Source organism: Erythrolamprus reginae, chromosome 1 (assembly GCF_031021105.1).
Source record: "Erythrolamprus reginae isolate rEryReg1 chromosome 1, rEryReg1.hap1, whole genome shotgun sequence".
Lineage (NCBI taxonomy): Eukaryota > Metazoa > Chordata > Lepidosauria > Squamata > Dipsadidae > Erythrolamprus > Erythrolamprus reginae.
The window spans coordinates 340,991,989-341,006,349 of record NC_091950.1 but is presented as its reverse complement, the minus strand read 5'-3'; the positions used below and the strand labels follow the sequence as shown (position 1 = coordinate 341,006,349).

The 14,361-nt window shown below is 43.9% G+C and overlaps 1 protein-coding gene across 1 annotated transcript in view; it reads right to left on the bottom strand.

Annotated features, from left to right (window-relative positions):
- Positions 1-14,361, bottom strand: part of LOC139157370 (cation channel sperm-associated auxiliary subunit epsilon-like) — a 144,080-nt gene that overhangs the window by 7,362 nt on the left and 122,357 nt on the right. The window contains exons 16-17 of the mRNA XM_070734069.1: positions 1,763-1,864; positions 41-195 (exon numbers count right to left, since the gene is read on the bottom strand). Coding sequence (XP_070590170.1) covers positions 41-195; positions 1,763-1,864 — 257 coding nt within the window. The remainder of the gene's footprint in view (positions 1-40; positions 196-1,762; positions 1,865-14,361) is intronic.

The window sequence follows — 14,361 nt, the reverse complement described above, 5'->3', positions numbered from 1 at the left end:
ATAATGAATATCAGATTCAAATCAAATTTGAAAAGTTAACCTGAAATTTGGATCCACTATTATCAGCTTGAAAATATAAGTACTGCTATGCTGAGGCCAAGTTAAATAGTTCAAACCAGATCTATTTAAGATCTCATATTTTTTATCCAGTTTCCTTAATAGTCCTGATCTTTTAATAAAGCAAGACCTGTAATTCTAAAAAAAAAGGATATGTCATTTATTTAATAATATAACTTTAGGTTATGAAATATAAGTATTTAGATTGTGTCTATTCTACTTTATGATACAAATAAACACAGAGAAAATAAATATATCTTCAAAATTACTTATTTTAATTATAAGGGCCTTAAGAGAATCCACAACTCTTTTCCATAATCTTCCTGAATTCAATGGCTACCTGCAACAAGGGAAAATCTCCTGAAAACCATTTAGATCCATGGGGTCTCTAAGGTCACTATCCTACATCATGGAGCTCCAAGATGGCAATAACCTTCATCTGAACAAGGAAGTGATTTGACTATAGCAAAGTACACACTGTCATGTTCTCCATATCTAAATCACCCATCAACAGCTCCAAAACAAAGATAATTCCAATGTATCTTTACCTAAATAAGCCCATTAACTAGGTCTATCAGCACAGGAAGTGGTCCTGCCAGGAAGAAGAGCAGATGATTCTTAACCAGTATCCCCATCCTATCTGTACAACCCAGTTTAATCTATAAACATAACATCTGGTCAGCTCCATAATTAGACACAAGTAACTTGTCTCAGAAAAATATTATCACCCCCTTCTTTTTATTTAATACTAAGGCTGATGAAAAACCAAAATGAAATATCCTTGCCCAAGACTGATAATTCACCAACCACAGATGACTGATGTCTTGCTACAAATAGAACTGGCATTTGCTGGCACTGTCTTAACAAGTCCTCTAACTCCCTAGATCTAGGAATGAAACTGTGGAACCAGAAGTATAGACCAACCCTAAGTGACAAGGTTTTTTTAAAAAAAAATAATGATTTGCCTAGCATTTCCCACCATATCTCTTCTATAATAGTCATAATTTGCTTACCTCTATCTCTACCCACTGAATTTAAAGAGGCAACAACTGGAATCTAACTATCAATCACAGAGTTTCCTGCAAAGCCATGACTTACCTATAACATCACTCCTATCATAATCACAATCAACACTTACAAGAAGACCCACACCTCTCCTAAGGAAGCCAACACCTGACAAGCCACCTATTAAAATTTCTGAAAAACGATGGTCCAAGCATTGTAAATCAACTAGATATATCAAATCCACATTTCTACTCTACAATAGGAATAGTAAACCAACTAGAAAATCACTTCTGCATTTCTATCCCATAATACATTGTCAAAGCCAATATATTTCCTCATTTCTCCCATACTTCCATATTCTCCTGTCAGGCAGTGTTCTCCTTCATTTTTGTCTCTCATTCAGGAGTATAATCAATGCAATTGTTCTGATTGCTCCAAAAGCATAAAACAGCAGATGAGGAGATTAACAAAATCTCCTCCAATATGTTTGCACTCTTCAATTACATCACTTCGCTGTCGTCTAGAAAAACACTTATAGTAACAAAAACCACTCAGAAATCAATAAAGTAGTTAGAAGTAACCTGTAAGACATGGATGCTTGTTTTATTTTAAATAAAGTTTAATAACTAAATAGTATTAGATATATACAGTATTTAAAGACTGATTTTACTTATATTTTTACTTATATGTTGATGCTTACATGAGGTCCCCATATTTCACTTATATCTTCAGTTGTTTCGATTGATTTATTAGATAATTTAATCATCTCTTCCCAAGTCTGTGCAGCATGTAAACAAAGGATCTGGTAAAAACATAAGCACCCAAAACTCAGCCAAGTAAAGAATTCTAAGTGTAGATAAACTCTATGAAGTTCTGGTAAACAAATATGTTTAGAACATTACTCTATTCTCTAAGGATTATTTGAATTTTTGTCACAGATAGTTCTCACTTAAAAACCACTTGTTCAAGAACTATATTAATTATAAAACAGTTAACATAAAAAAGCATATAAAAGTAATAAAAATTGTGAATAAAACAAAGACAAGTTTGAAATTTATTTATTTATTAATTAATTAATTAATTAATTAATTATAAAATATAAGAAAAATCTTAATGTCCATGATAGCCACAATGGTATGATTGCTGACCTTGAGCCAGACCTCTTGGAATGCAAAGTCAAGTGGGACTCTTACCATGTTGCCACAAAAATACGACCCAAGTCTGATTTTCACGCCTGTGCCTAACATAAGCCTTACCTCCAAATTAAGTCCTAGTTAAGCCCCGCTCAATCAAATTAAAGTGGGGGGGGGTGCTACCCTACATGTTTCGTACCCATTTATCTAAGGAACACCACATCCAGGCATCCTACACACCTCACACCTATTGTGCTGCAGCCCAACTACTTCTGCAGCCACTTGTGGCCATTCACAGCTGGATGCCACCCGGTGCATTGCACTGGTGCCATCACTTGCAGCAGGATGCCATGTGGCTTTTGGAGCCAGTGCTGCTGCTCATTCATGCAATGGCACAACACACCACAGTTTCCTGCCGTAAGCAGTGCTACTAGCGTGACCAGACTTGCGGTGTCCTACCACAAACGGTGGCACTGACATGAAAAGTCATGGGGCATCCTGTTGTGAATGACCACAAATGGCTGCAGAATAAGTTGGGCAGTGGTGGAACAGTTGTTGAGGCCTGAGAGGTGTGGCTGCGGTGGTCCTAAGGTAAGCAGGAAAGACATTTCCTGTAAATAAAATTGGGTGCTTATTTTGGGGCCAAAAAGAAAATCAGACTGGGTCTTATTTTCAGGAAAACACAATAATAATAATAATAATAATAATAATAATAATAATAATAATAATATAATAATAATAATAATCATCATCATCATCATCATCATCATCATAATTGACTCAAGCAGAGCTGGACAACCTGGACAGGAAAACCAGAAAATTAATGACGATCCATCATGCACTACACCCCCGCAGTGATGTTGACAGGCTGTATTTACCAAGGAAAATAGGCGGCAGAGGACTTTTGCAAGTGAAGCAGACAGTGGAAGAAGAGAAGCATGCATTAGCTGACTATGTGAAGGAGAGCAAAGAGCGGACATTTGAAAACCATTGGAATTGACAAAATCTCAATCTGTCAATTTCAAAAGGCCGCTTTACTGGGATCGGCAAACATAATTTGCCGCTACATCATGCTGTCCTAGGTGCTTGGGAAGCGCCCGACTAGTGATGAAATACGAAATCCAACATAGTGATCTCGTTTGCTGTGTTGTACTGACATAATAATAATAATAATAATAATAATAATAATAATAATAATAATAATAATAATCATCATCATCATCATCATCATCATCATTTATTAGATTTGTATGCCGCCCCTCTCCGAAGACTCGGGGCGGCTCACAACAATAATAAAACAGTGTGACAATATAAACAAATCTAATATTAAAAAAGCATCTTAAAAACCCATCATTTAAAAACCATGCAACACACGCATGCCATATATAAAACTATAAAAGCCTGGGGGAGATGTCTCAATTCCCACAGGTAGAAAGCATTACTGAAAACAGAGCTAGCGGAAGTGATGGTATTCCAGCTGAATTATTAAAAAACGTAAAAGAGGATGCTGCAAAATGTTGCACTCAAAATGCCAATACATTTGGAAAACTCAACAATGTCCACAGGATTGAGAAAGGACAGTTAACATTCCAAACTCAAAAAAGGGCAATGCCAAAGACTGTTCAAATTACAACACAACTGCTCTCATTTCACATGCAAACAAGGTCATGGTCAAAAGCCTACAATTTAGGCTTCAGCAATATGTGAACCAAGAACTATCAAAAGTACTAACTGGGTTTTGAAGAGGCATGGGAATTAGAGCTCAAATTGCTAAAATTCAGCGGAATATGGAAAAAGCAAGGAAATGGTTATGACCCAGGGTGACAGTTAGGTAAGCCTCCAGAGTATCTTTATTTCTCTTGGGAATGGTTAAACAAATGACCCTCTAGTAACCAGTAAGGCTCCACCCTCAGTCCCCTAAACAAGCATTGATCACCCAGCGAGACCACTAGGCAAAAGTCAAGGCATAAGACAAGGGCAGTTTTGACAGCAAAGTCTTCAAGGCTAAGACAAGAAAGTCCTCAAAGCAAGTCAAAGCAGTCCTTGAAACAAGCAGTCTTCTCAGCAAGGCAAAAGGTCTGAGTCACAGCCGAGAGAGTGTAATCTGAAAACATACACTTGTTCCTCGCAAAAGCCCCTTCTCACTGTGTCTCCCTAAGTGGTATTCCCTAGGTCAGTGATGGCGAACCTTTTTTTCCTCAGGTGCCGAAAGAGCATGGGCACGCACTATCATGCATCTGTGAGTGCCCACACCCATAATTCAAAGTCTGGGGAGGGCAAAAACAGCTTCCCTCGCCACCCAGAGGCCCTCTGGAGGCTGGAAATGGTCTGTTTCCCAACTTCTGGTGGGCCCAGAAGGCTCACGTGTCACCCTCCACAGGCTTCTGGGGAGCCGAGGGAGGGTGAAAACGCTCTCCCCATTCCCCCAGAGGATCTTTGGAAACCAAAATTGCCCTTCCAGAGCCTCTATGTGAGCCAAAGATCAGCTGGCCAGCACCCACATGCACGTTGGATCTGAGCTAGTGCAACGGCTCATGTGCCAGCAGATATGGCTTCGCGTGCCACCTGCGGCACCCGTGCCATAGGTTCACCATCACTGCCCTAGGTAATCCATGTGAGGAGGGGTGGGGTGCCCTCCTCCTAAGTATTGGGCTGTCCTGTGCTGACTCCGACTCCTCTCCATTCTTTGCACTTGGGGATCAGGCAAGGGAAGCAGTTGCTCCTCTCCATAGTTCTGCTGCTCCTCTGCTCTGCTGCCTGCCTTTTCCCTCTCCGCCCATCTTGCTCAGTCATCCTCTGCCCTTTCTTCCTCCCTCCCTATTCTTCTGAGGCCCAAGGGATCTGGGACTGCCTTGTCCTCCTCCCCAGGTCATTCCTCCTGGGCCATAGGGACTGTGCCATCCACCTCCACCAAGCCCATCTCCATCTCCTCCTCCTCATCCTCGGATGCAGGCTTCAACAGGACCATGACAGGAATTTCACAAAAACATCTACTTTTGCTCTATTGACTATGCTAGACTACACATCTTTGATTGTTTAGATCCCAACAACCTGTGGCAAGTTCAAAGAGATGAGAGTACCAGACCATCTTATCTGTCTCCTGAAAAACCCATATGCGGGTTAAGAAGCACTGGACATAGAATAACTGATAGGTTCAAAATAGGGAAAGGAATACAACAATGCTGTACATTGCCACCTTGCTTATTTAACTTATATGCAAAGAACATCATGCAAAATGCCAGACTGAATAAATCACATATTAAAATTAAGACTGCTGGGAGAAATATTAACAACCTCAGATATGCAGATAATATCATTCTAATGACAGAAAGTGAAGAGGAGCTAAAGGGCCTATTGATGAAGATGAAAGAGGAGAGGGTAAAAGTTGGCTGGAAATTCAACATTAAAAAAAACTAAGATCATCATTATTATTATTATTATTATTATTATTATTATTATTATTTATTGGATTTGTATGACGCCCCTCTCCGTAGACTCGGGGCGGCTAACAACAGTAATACAAAACAGCATGTAAATCCAATACTAAAACAGCTAAAAAACCCTTATTTGTAAAACCAAACATACATACAAACAATGCATAAATTGTAAGGGCCTAGGGGGGAAGAATATCTCAGTTCCCCCATGTCTGATGGCAAAGGTGGGTTTTAAGGAGCTTACGAAAGGCGAGGAGGGTGGGGGCAATTCTAATCTCCGGGGGGAGTTGGTTCCAGAGGGCCGGGGCCACCACAGAGAAGGCTCTTCCCCTGGGTCCCACCAAATGACATTGTTTTGTTGATGGGACCCGAAGAAGGGCCACTCTATGGGACCTAACCGGTCCCTGAGATTCGTGCGGCAGAAGGCGGTCTCGTAGATAACCTGGTCCGGTGCCATGAAGGGCCTTATAGGTAATGACCAACACTTTGAATTGTGACCGGCAACCAATGCAGACTGCGGAATGTTGGCGTTACATGGGCATTTTTGGGAAAGCCCATGATTGCTCTCGCAGCTGCATTCTACACAATCTGAAGTTTCCGAACACTTTTCAAAGGTAGCCCCATGTAGAGAGCATTACAGTAGTCGAGCCTTGAGGTGATGAGGGCATGAGTGACTGTGAGAAGTGACTCCTGGTCCAAATAGGGCCGCAACTGGTGCACCGGGCGAACCTGGGCAAACGCCCCCCTCGCCACAGCTGAAAGATGTTTCTCTAATGTGAGCTGTGGATCGAGGAGGACGCCCAAGTTGTGGAGCCTCTCCAAGGGGGGGTCAATAATTCCCCCCCCAGGCTGATGTACGGACAGATGGAATTGTCCTTGGGAGGCAAAGCCCACAGCCACTCCGTCTTATCAGGGTTGAGTTTGAGTCTGTTGACATCCATCCAGGCCCCAACAGCTTCCAGACACCGGCACATCACTTCCACTGCTTCGTTGACTGGACATGGGGTGGAGATGTAAAGCTGGGTATCATCAGCATACTGATGATACCTCACCCCATGCCCTGGCATTCAGTCATGCCATTTTCTGGCAAATAGAAGGGAAGTGTTCTGTCTGGGTTTTCCCAGACCTCAACACCAACTGAAAAAACAGCCAGACACTCTGGTAAAAGCCAAAAGTATTTTATAGCTGGAAAAAATAAGCACAAAGGAAAACCTGTCTTCACAACAGACAAGCTATAATACGTTACAGCAGGGTCCTGATGTCCAGTCAATACCACAAGCTTCTTGCTGGCACCCCCCCCCCCAAGGTTTCAATAGTCCAAGGCACAAACCAGGATTGTAAGCCACCAAAGTTCACAGACAGGTCTCACGAATCTCCAAGATAAAACTCCACAAGCCAGGAAGGGTGGGTCCGCCTTTTATCCTTTCCCAAGAGCACCACACCCAAACCCAGCTGTGACCTCTAATGCTGGAAATACTTAGCCAATTGAGTCCGTCTCTGATTAGCTCTCCTTTGTCGCATATCTATGATGTCTTGAGCATTTTCCCCTAAGGAATCCAGGCTGCTTGCTGGGGAGAGCTCCCCCTGGTGGGACTCTGGCTGTCCTTCTTCTTCAGCCTGGGATTCCTCTTCCTCGTCAGTCTGCACCTCCTGTTCCTCAGCCTCTCCCTCTGAGCTGGAAACCGACAGAAGGTCAGCCATTCCCGGAGGGGTCCCAGACTGAACCACAACAGGAAGAAATGGAAGCAGTGACAGGTTTTGTTTTCTTGGCTCACTTGCTTTCAAGGTCACTGCAGATGGCGACTGCAGCCATGAAATTAAAAGATGCTTGCTCTTTGGGAGGAAAACTATGGCAAATCTAGACAGCATATTAAAAAGTGGAGACATCATCTTGCTTACAAAGGTGTGTATAACCAAAGCTGTGGTTTCCCGAGTAATAATGAATGGCTGCGAGAGAGAAACCATAAGGAGGGCTGAACACCCAAGAATTTATGCTTTCAGATTGTAGTGTTGGAGAAGACTCTTAAGAACCCCTCGGCCTGCGAAGAGATCAAATCAGTCAATCCTAAAGGAAATTAACTCTGACTATTCTCTGTAAGGATAGATCCTGAAGCTGAAGATCAAATATTTCGTTATCTAATGAGAAAAGAGAACTCATAGAAAAAGACCCTGATATTAGGAAAGATTGAAGGCAAAAGGAGAACAGGATTTATTTATTTATTTATTACTTAGATTTGTATGCCGCCCCTCTCCGAAGACTCGGGGCGGCTCACAACATGTAGAAACAAATCATAAGTAAACAGACAAATTTAAAAATATTAAATATTTAAAAAACCCCATATACTAACAGACGCACACACAGGCATACCATGCATAAATTAAACATGCCCGGGGGGAGATGTTTCAGTTCCCCCATGCCTGACGGCAAAGGTGGGTTTTAAGGAGTTTACGGAAGGCAGGAAGAGTAGGGGCAGTCCTAATCTCCGGGGGGAGTTGGTTCCAGAGGGCCGGTGCCGCCACAGAGAAGGCTCTTCCCCTGGGGCCCGCCAACCGACATTGTTTAGTTGACGGGACCCGGAGAAGGCCCACTCTGTGGGACCTAATCGGTCGCTGGGATTCGTGCGGCAGGAGGCGGTCTCGGAGATATTCTGGTCCAATGCCATGAAGGGCTTTAAAGGTCATAACCAACACTTTGAATTGTGACCGGAAACCGATCGGCAGCCAATGCAGACTGCGGAGTGATGGTGAAATATGGGCATACCTAGGTAAGTCCATAACTGCTCTCGCAGCTGCATTCTGCACGATCTGAAGTTTCTGAACACTTTTCAAAGGTAGCCCCATGTAGAGAGCATTACAGTAGTCGAGCCTCGAGGTGATGAGGGCATGAGTGACTGTGAGCAATGAGTCCCGGTCCAGATAGGGCCGCAACTGGTGCACCAGGCGAACCTGGGCAAACGCCCCCCTCGCCACAGCTGAGAGATGTTGTTCTAATGTGAGCTGTGGATCGAGGAGGACGCCCAAGTTGCGGACCCTCTCTGAGGGGGTCAGTAATTCCCCCCCCCAGGGTAATGGACGGACAGATGGGATTGTCCTTGGGAGGCAAAACCCACAGCCACTCCGTCTTATCCGGGTTGAGCTTGAGTCTGTTGACACCCATCCAGGCCCCAACAGCCTCCAGGCACCGGCACATCACTTCCACCGCTTCGTTGACTGGGCATGGGGTGGAGATGTAAAGCTGGGTATCATCGGCATATTGATGATACCTCACCCCATGTCCTTGGATGATCTCGCCCAGCGGTTTCATGTAGATATTGAATAGCAGGGGGGAGAGGACCGACCCCTGAGGCACCCCACAAGGGAGAAACCTCGGAGTCGACCTCTGACCCCCCACTAACACCGACTGCGACCGACCGGAGAGGTAGGAGGAGAACCACTGGAGAACAGTGCCTCCCACTCCCAACCCCTCCAGTCGGCGCAGAAGGATACCATGGTCGATGGTATCGAAAGCCGCTGAGAGGTCAAGGAGCACCAGGACAGAGGATAAACCCCTGTCCCGGGCCCGCCAGAGATCATCCATCAACGCGACCAAAGCGGTTTCCGTGCTGTAACCGGGCCTGAAACCCGACTGCCGGGGACCTAGATAATCGGCTTCTTCCAAGGACCGCTGGAGCTGGAGTGCCACCACCTTCTCAACAACCTTCCCCATAAAGGGAAGGTTGGAGACTGGACGGTAGTTATTAAGCACGGCTGGGTCCAGGGAGGGCTTCTTGAGGAGGGGGCGCACAAGCGCTTCTTTATAGAGTGATGGAAAAACTCCCCTCCCCAAGGAAGCGTTGGTAATCTCCTGGGCCCAGCTCCGTGTCACCTCCCTGCTGGCCGAAACCAACCAGGAGGGACACGGATCCAGTAAACAGGTGGCGGAACTCACAGCTCCAATGGCCTTGTCCACTTCATCAGCTGTCACCAGATCAAACTCTTCCCAGACAGGTGGACAAGTACGTGCCCCAGTCACCTCGACTGACTCGTTGTCAGTCGACTCTGTTTTACAATTGGAGTCGAGGTCGGCCCGGATCTGAGCGACTTTATCAGCGAAAAACGTGTTAAACTCCTCGGCACTACTCTGCAAGGGCTCCCCAACTCCCCCCTGGTTAAGAAGGGAGCGGGTCACCCTAAACAGAGCGGCCAGGCGGGATTCCGCTGATGCAATCAAGGCGGCATGGTACGCGCATCTTGCCGCCTTGAGCGCCACTTTGTAAGTCTTAATAAAAGCTCTTACAAGTGTTCGATCAGATTCAGACCTACTCTTCCTCCATCGCTTCTCTAGACGTCTCTTTTGGCGTTTCAACTCCCGGAGCTCCTCGTTGAACCATGGGGCTCTACGGGGTCTAGCGCCACGGAGAGGTCGCAAAGGCGCAATCCGGTCGAGAGCCTCCGCAGCAGCTGTATTCCAGGCCTCCGCAAGAGACTCCGCCGAACTGTGGATGAGTGCCTCTGGAATAACCCCAAGCGCTGTCTGAAAGCCCTCTGGGTCCATCAGGCGTCTGGGGCGGAACATCTTCATTGGTTCCGCCTCCCTGCGGGGAAGGATTGGAGCCAGGAAGTCAAGCCGTAGTAGAAAATGGTCTGACCATGACAAAGGCACTGCTTCTAAGCCCCTTAGTCTCAGACCATTACTCAATTGCTCGGAAAGGAATACCATGTCAGGTGCGTGCCCCCCCCTCATGAGTCGGACCCCGTTCTACTTGAGTCAGGTCCATGGCTGAGATAGTTTGTTTGTTTGTTTGTTTGTTTGTTTGTTTACTTACTTACTTACTTACTTACTTACTTATTTATTTATTTATTTATTTATTAAATTTGTATGCCGCCCCTCTCCGCAGACTCACAACAAGCGGCTCACAACAGCAACAGAAAACAATACCTGTATATAATACAATTCAATAATTAGAAAGCTAAAAACCCATAATTTAAAAAACATGCACACAACATACCATACATAAACAGTATAGAACTGGGGAAGATATTTCAGTTCCCCCATGCCTGACGGCAGAGGTGGGTTTTAAGGAGTTTGTGGAAGGCAAGGAGGGTAGGGGCAGTTCTTTTTTTTCTTTTTTTAAATAAATTTTATTGATTTTATAGGTTTACAAAAAACAAACATATAACAGTGCACAGTGCATGTGCCCATCACCAAACAACACACACACCCCGTCACCCCCATCACCCCTATAGAAGGATTCAAAGAATTTTAAGTTATTTATCTATCTATTGATCCTTGGCTCTATCTTGAACGATTTTTACTAAAAGAGTGATTGTAATTTATTTTTCGTATTTACATCACAGATTCTACTTAACATATAATCTTTTACCTTGTTCCATCGCACCATCAGCTTCTCTAGTTTATTCTCATCAAAATTATTTAATCTTATTTCCATAATTTCAAAATGTATGTGATCCACCATGTACCAGTACCAATTCTGTAGTGTTCATTTTGTAGAGTCTTTCCATCCTAATACTATCACCGCTTGAGCGCTTTCCAATGCTACAGTTTTAATTTCTTTAGATTCTCCTAGTTCCCTATATTTAATTAAGATTGCTGTTTCTTTTGTAATTATCCAGTTGATGTTTAACATTTTGTTACCGTATTTTTCGCTCCACAAGACGCAGTTTTTTTCCTCCCAAAGTAGGAAGAAAAATCAGCCCCGTCTTATGGAGCGAAGATGCAGGCAGGGAGGGGGGGGGGAGGCTGTGAACTCGGAAGCGCCATCCCGCCGGCTGGCTGGCTAGCTGCTGCCTGGCCCCCTCCCTCACGGAGGAGGGTCTCCCTCCGCACCACCAGCGGCGCTCCCCCCGCCAGCCAGTCAGCCAAGCCCCACGCCCGCCAGAACCGGCTCCTCGCTCTCCCCCCGCCGCCCGCCGCATTTGCAGGAGGTGGGGAGGGTCGGGCAGCCCGATGCCGGCAAAGTTTTTCTCAGCGGAGGTCTTCAATGTCGGGGGCGCTCGGGCGGTTGCGCGCGCTCCCTATCTCCCTGCTAGCCCACTCGGAATATTCAAAATAAGAAAAGCCTTTGCCGGCGAAGGTTTTTCTTATTTTGAATATTCCGAGTGGGCTAGCAGGGAGATAGGGAGCGCGCGCAACCGCCCGAGCGCCCCCGACATTGAATATCACCTTCGCCGGCCCCGCCTCTCCTGCAACCCCCTTGCTGAGAGCCCGGGGCGAAAGTGCTCTCGGCAAAGGTGAGGCGGGCAGGGCGTGCGCGCGTCACCGCTGAGAAGAACGGAGAGAGAACGAGAGTGAGTGACAGCAACAGACAGCAAGATAGAGAGAAAGTGAGAAAGAGAGAGTGAGAGAAAGGGGGGGAGAGAAAGAGATAGCAAGAGAGAGAGAACAAGAGAAAGAAAGAGCGTGAGAAAGAAAAAAAGAGAGAAAGAGTGAGAGAGAGAGAAAGAAAGCAAAAGAGACAGAAAGAAAACAAGAGAGAGAAAGTGAGAAGAAGAGAGAGAAAGAGGGGGAGAGAGAAAGAGAGAGGGGGAGAGAGAGAAAGAGAGGGAGAGGGAGAAAGAGAGTGCGAGAGGGGGGAGAGATAGCAAGAGAGGGAGAGAGAGAAAGAGAGAGGGAAAGGGGGGAGAGGGGGAGAGAAAGAGAGAGGGAGAGGGGGGAGAGAGAGAGGGAGAGGGAGAGAGAGAAAGAGAGAGGGAAAGGGAGAGAGGGGGGAGAGAAAGAGAGAGGGAGGGAGAGAGAGGAAATAAAGGAAGAGGAGAGAGAGAAAGGAAGAGAAAGAAAGAAAGAGGGATAGAAAGAGAGAGAGAGTGAGAGATGCTCAGTGAGCCTTTCTTTGAAGTTGCCTTTCTTTCTTTCTCTCTTTCTTTCTTTTTCTCTCTTGCTCTCTTGCTCTTTCATTCTTTTTTCTTTCTCTTTCTTTCTTTCTTTTTCTTTCTCTCCTTCCTTCCCTCCTTCCATTTCTTTCATTCCCCCTCTCTATTTTTATTTCTCTTTCATTTTCTTTCTTTCTCTCTTTCTTGCTTTCTTTCTTGCTCTTTTTCTTTCTCTCTTTTACCTTCCCTTCCTCTATTTCTTCTTTTCTTTTTCCTTCCTACCTTCTTCCCTCCCTCCCTCCCTTCAGTCCTTCCTCTCTTACTCTCCCCTTTCATAAGTTTCCTTGCTTCCTTCCTCTGTTCCTGTCCCTTCCCCCTTTCTTTCTTTCTTTCTTTCTTTCTTTCTTTCTTTCCTTCCTTCCTTTCCTCCCTCCATTTCTTGCTTTCCTTTTCCTTCCTCCCTTCTTTCCTCCCTCACCCCCTTCTTTCACTCCTTCCTCTCTTCCTCTCCCCTTTTTGGCTCAAAATATTTTTTTTCTATTTTCCTCCTCTAAAATCTTGGTGCGTCTTATCAGCAGGTGCGTCTTATAGAGCGAAAAATATGGTAATTTCATTCTGGACTACCTTCCAGAATTTCTGTATTTCTGCACATTCCCAGATCATATGCATAAAAATTCCTTTTTTCTGGCACCCATGCCAACATTTACTCTTCTCTTTCCCCTGGAAGTGTGCAATTTGTACAGGTGTATAATACCACTTATGTAAGATTTTTCTTCTCATCTCTTTAACTCTCGTATTTTTAATCTTGTATATATTTTCTATTATTTCTTCCATTTCTTTTTCGTCTATTTGTAAATCGTCCTGCCAACATCTTGTTAAGCTTTTAACTACTTCTTCTTCCCTCTGCAATAGCATTCTATATATATTACTGGCTTGTGCTTTACTTTCATTTATCTTCACACTTATTATTTTTTCCAAGCTATTTTCTTCTCGTAAAAAGGCTTCTTTATTCTCACTTTTATTTAAATATGTACATATTGCATTAATCTGCAACCATTTCTGTTTACCGATCCACCATTCCAATCTAGTTCTACTAACTCTTCCATCTTTCTCATATAACTGTTCAATTCTCATTACCCCTTTACTATTTAATATTTTAATAATTCTAGTTAAATTAGCATCGTCCCCTATATTCAATACGTGTAACGTTGCTAGCTTGGATATCTTTATTCCACTTGTCCTCTGCCATTTAAGCCATATTTCTAAACATGCTTTAAAAGGATCACTTAGGGTACTGGTTTCAATTCTACTCCAATTTTTAAATAATAGTTCTTTGTTATTTATATTATTAATTTCTCTTTCTAATTCTACCCATTTCTTTCCCCCCCATAACTGTAGCTCAATTAACCTTTCGATTTGAAATGCATTTCTATATAATACTAGGCATGGGCTTCCCCAACCTCCTTCTTTTTCTTGTGCAAACTGCCAATGCTTCCTTATTCTGGATTTTTTCTCTCCTTCAATCCAAAAGTTTAGTCTATTATCCCATTCTCTTAATTTTGCCTCAGGAAAGCTACCCGGTAAAACTTGAAACAAATACATCATCTTTGGTATTATCATCATCTTAAGGGCCCTAATTTTAGCCATTCTTCCTAAATTTTTACCCTTCCAATTTTTGATCTGCTTCTGAATTTTTTTCCATATTAAGTTGTAATTGGCCGTTGTTATTTTTGATGGATTTTTAAATAACCAAATTCCCAAATATTTCATTTTTTTACAACCTAATTTCCAATCCTGAGATTTTTTGAATCTCAATTTGCTCTTTAGGGCCAGTATTTAAACATATTATCTCTGATTTTTCTATATTAACCTTAAGCCCAGATTGATCTTTAAATTGCTGAAGTAATATCATTATTTTTTTC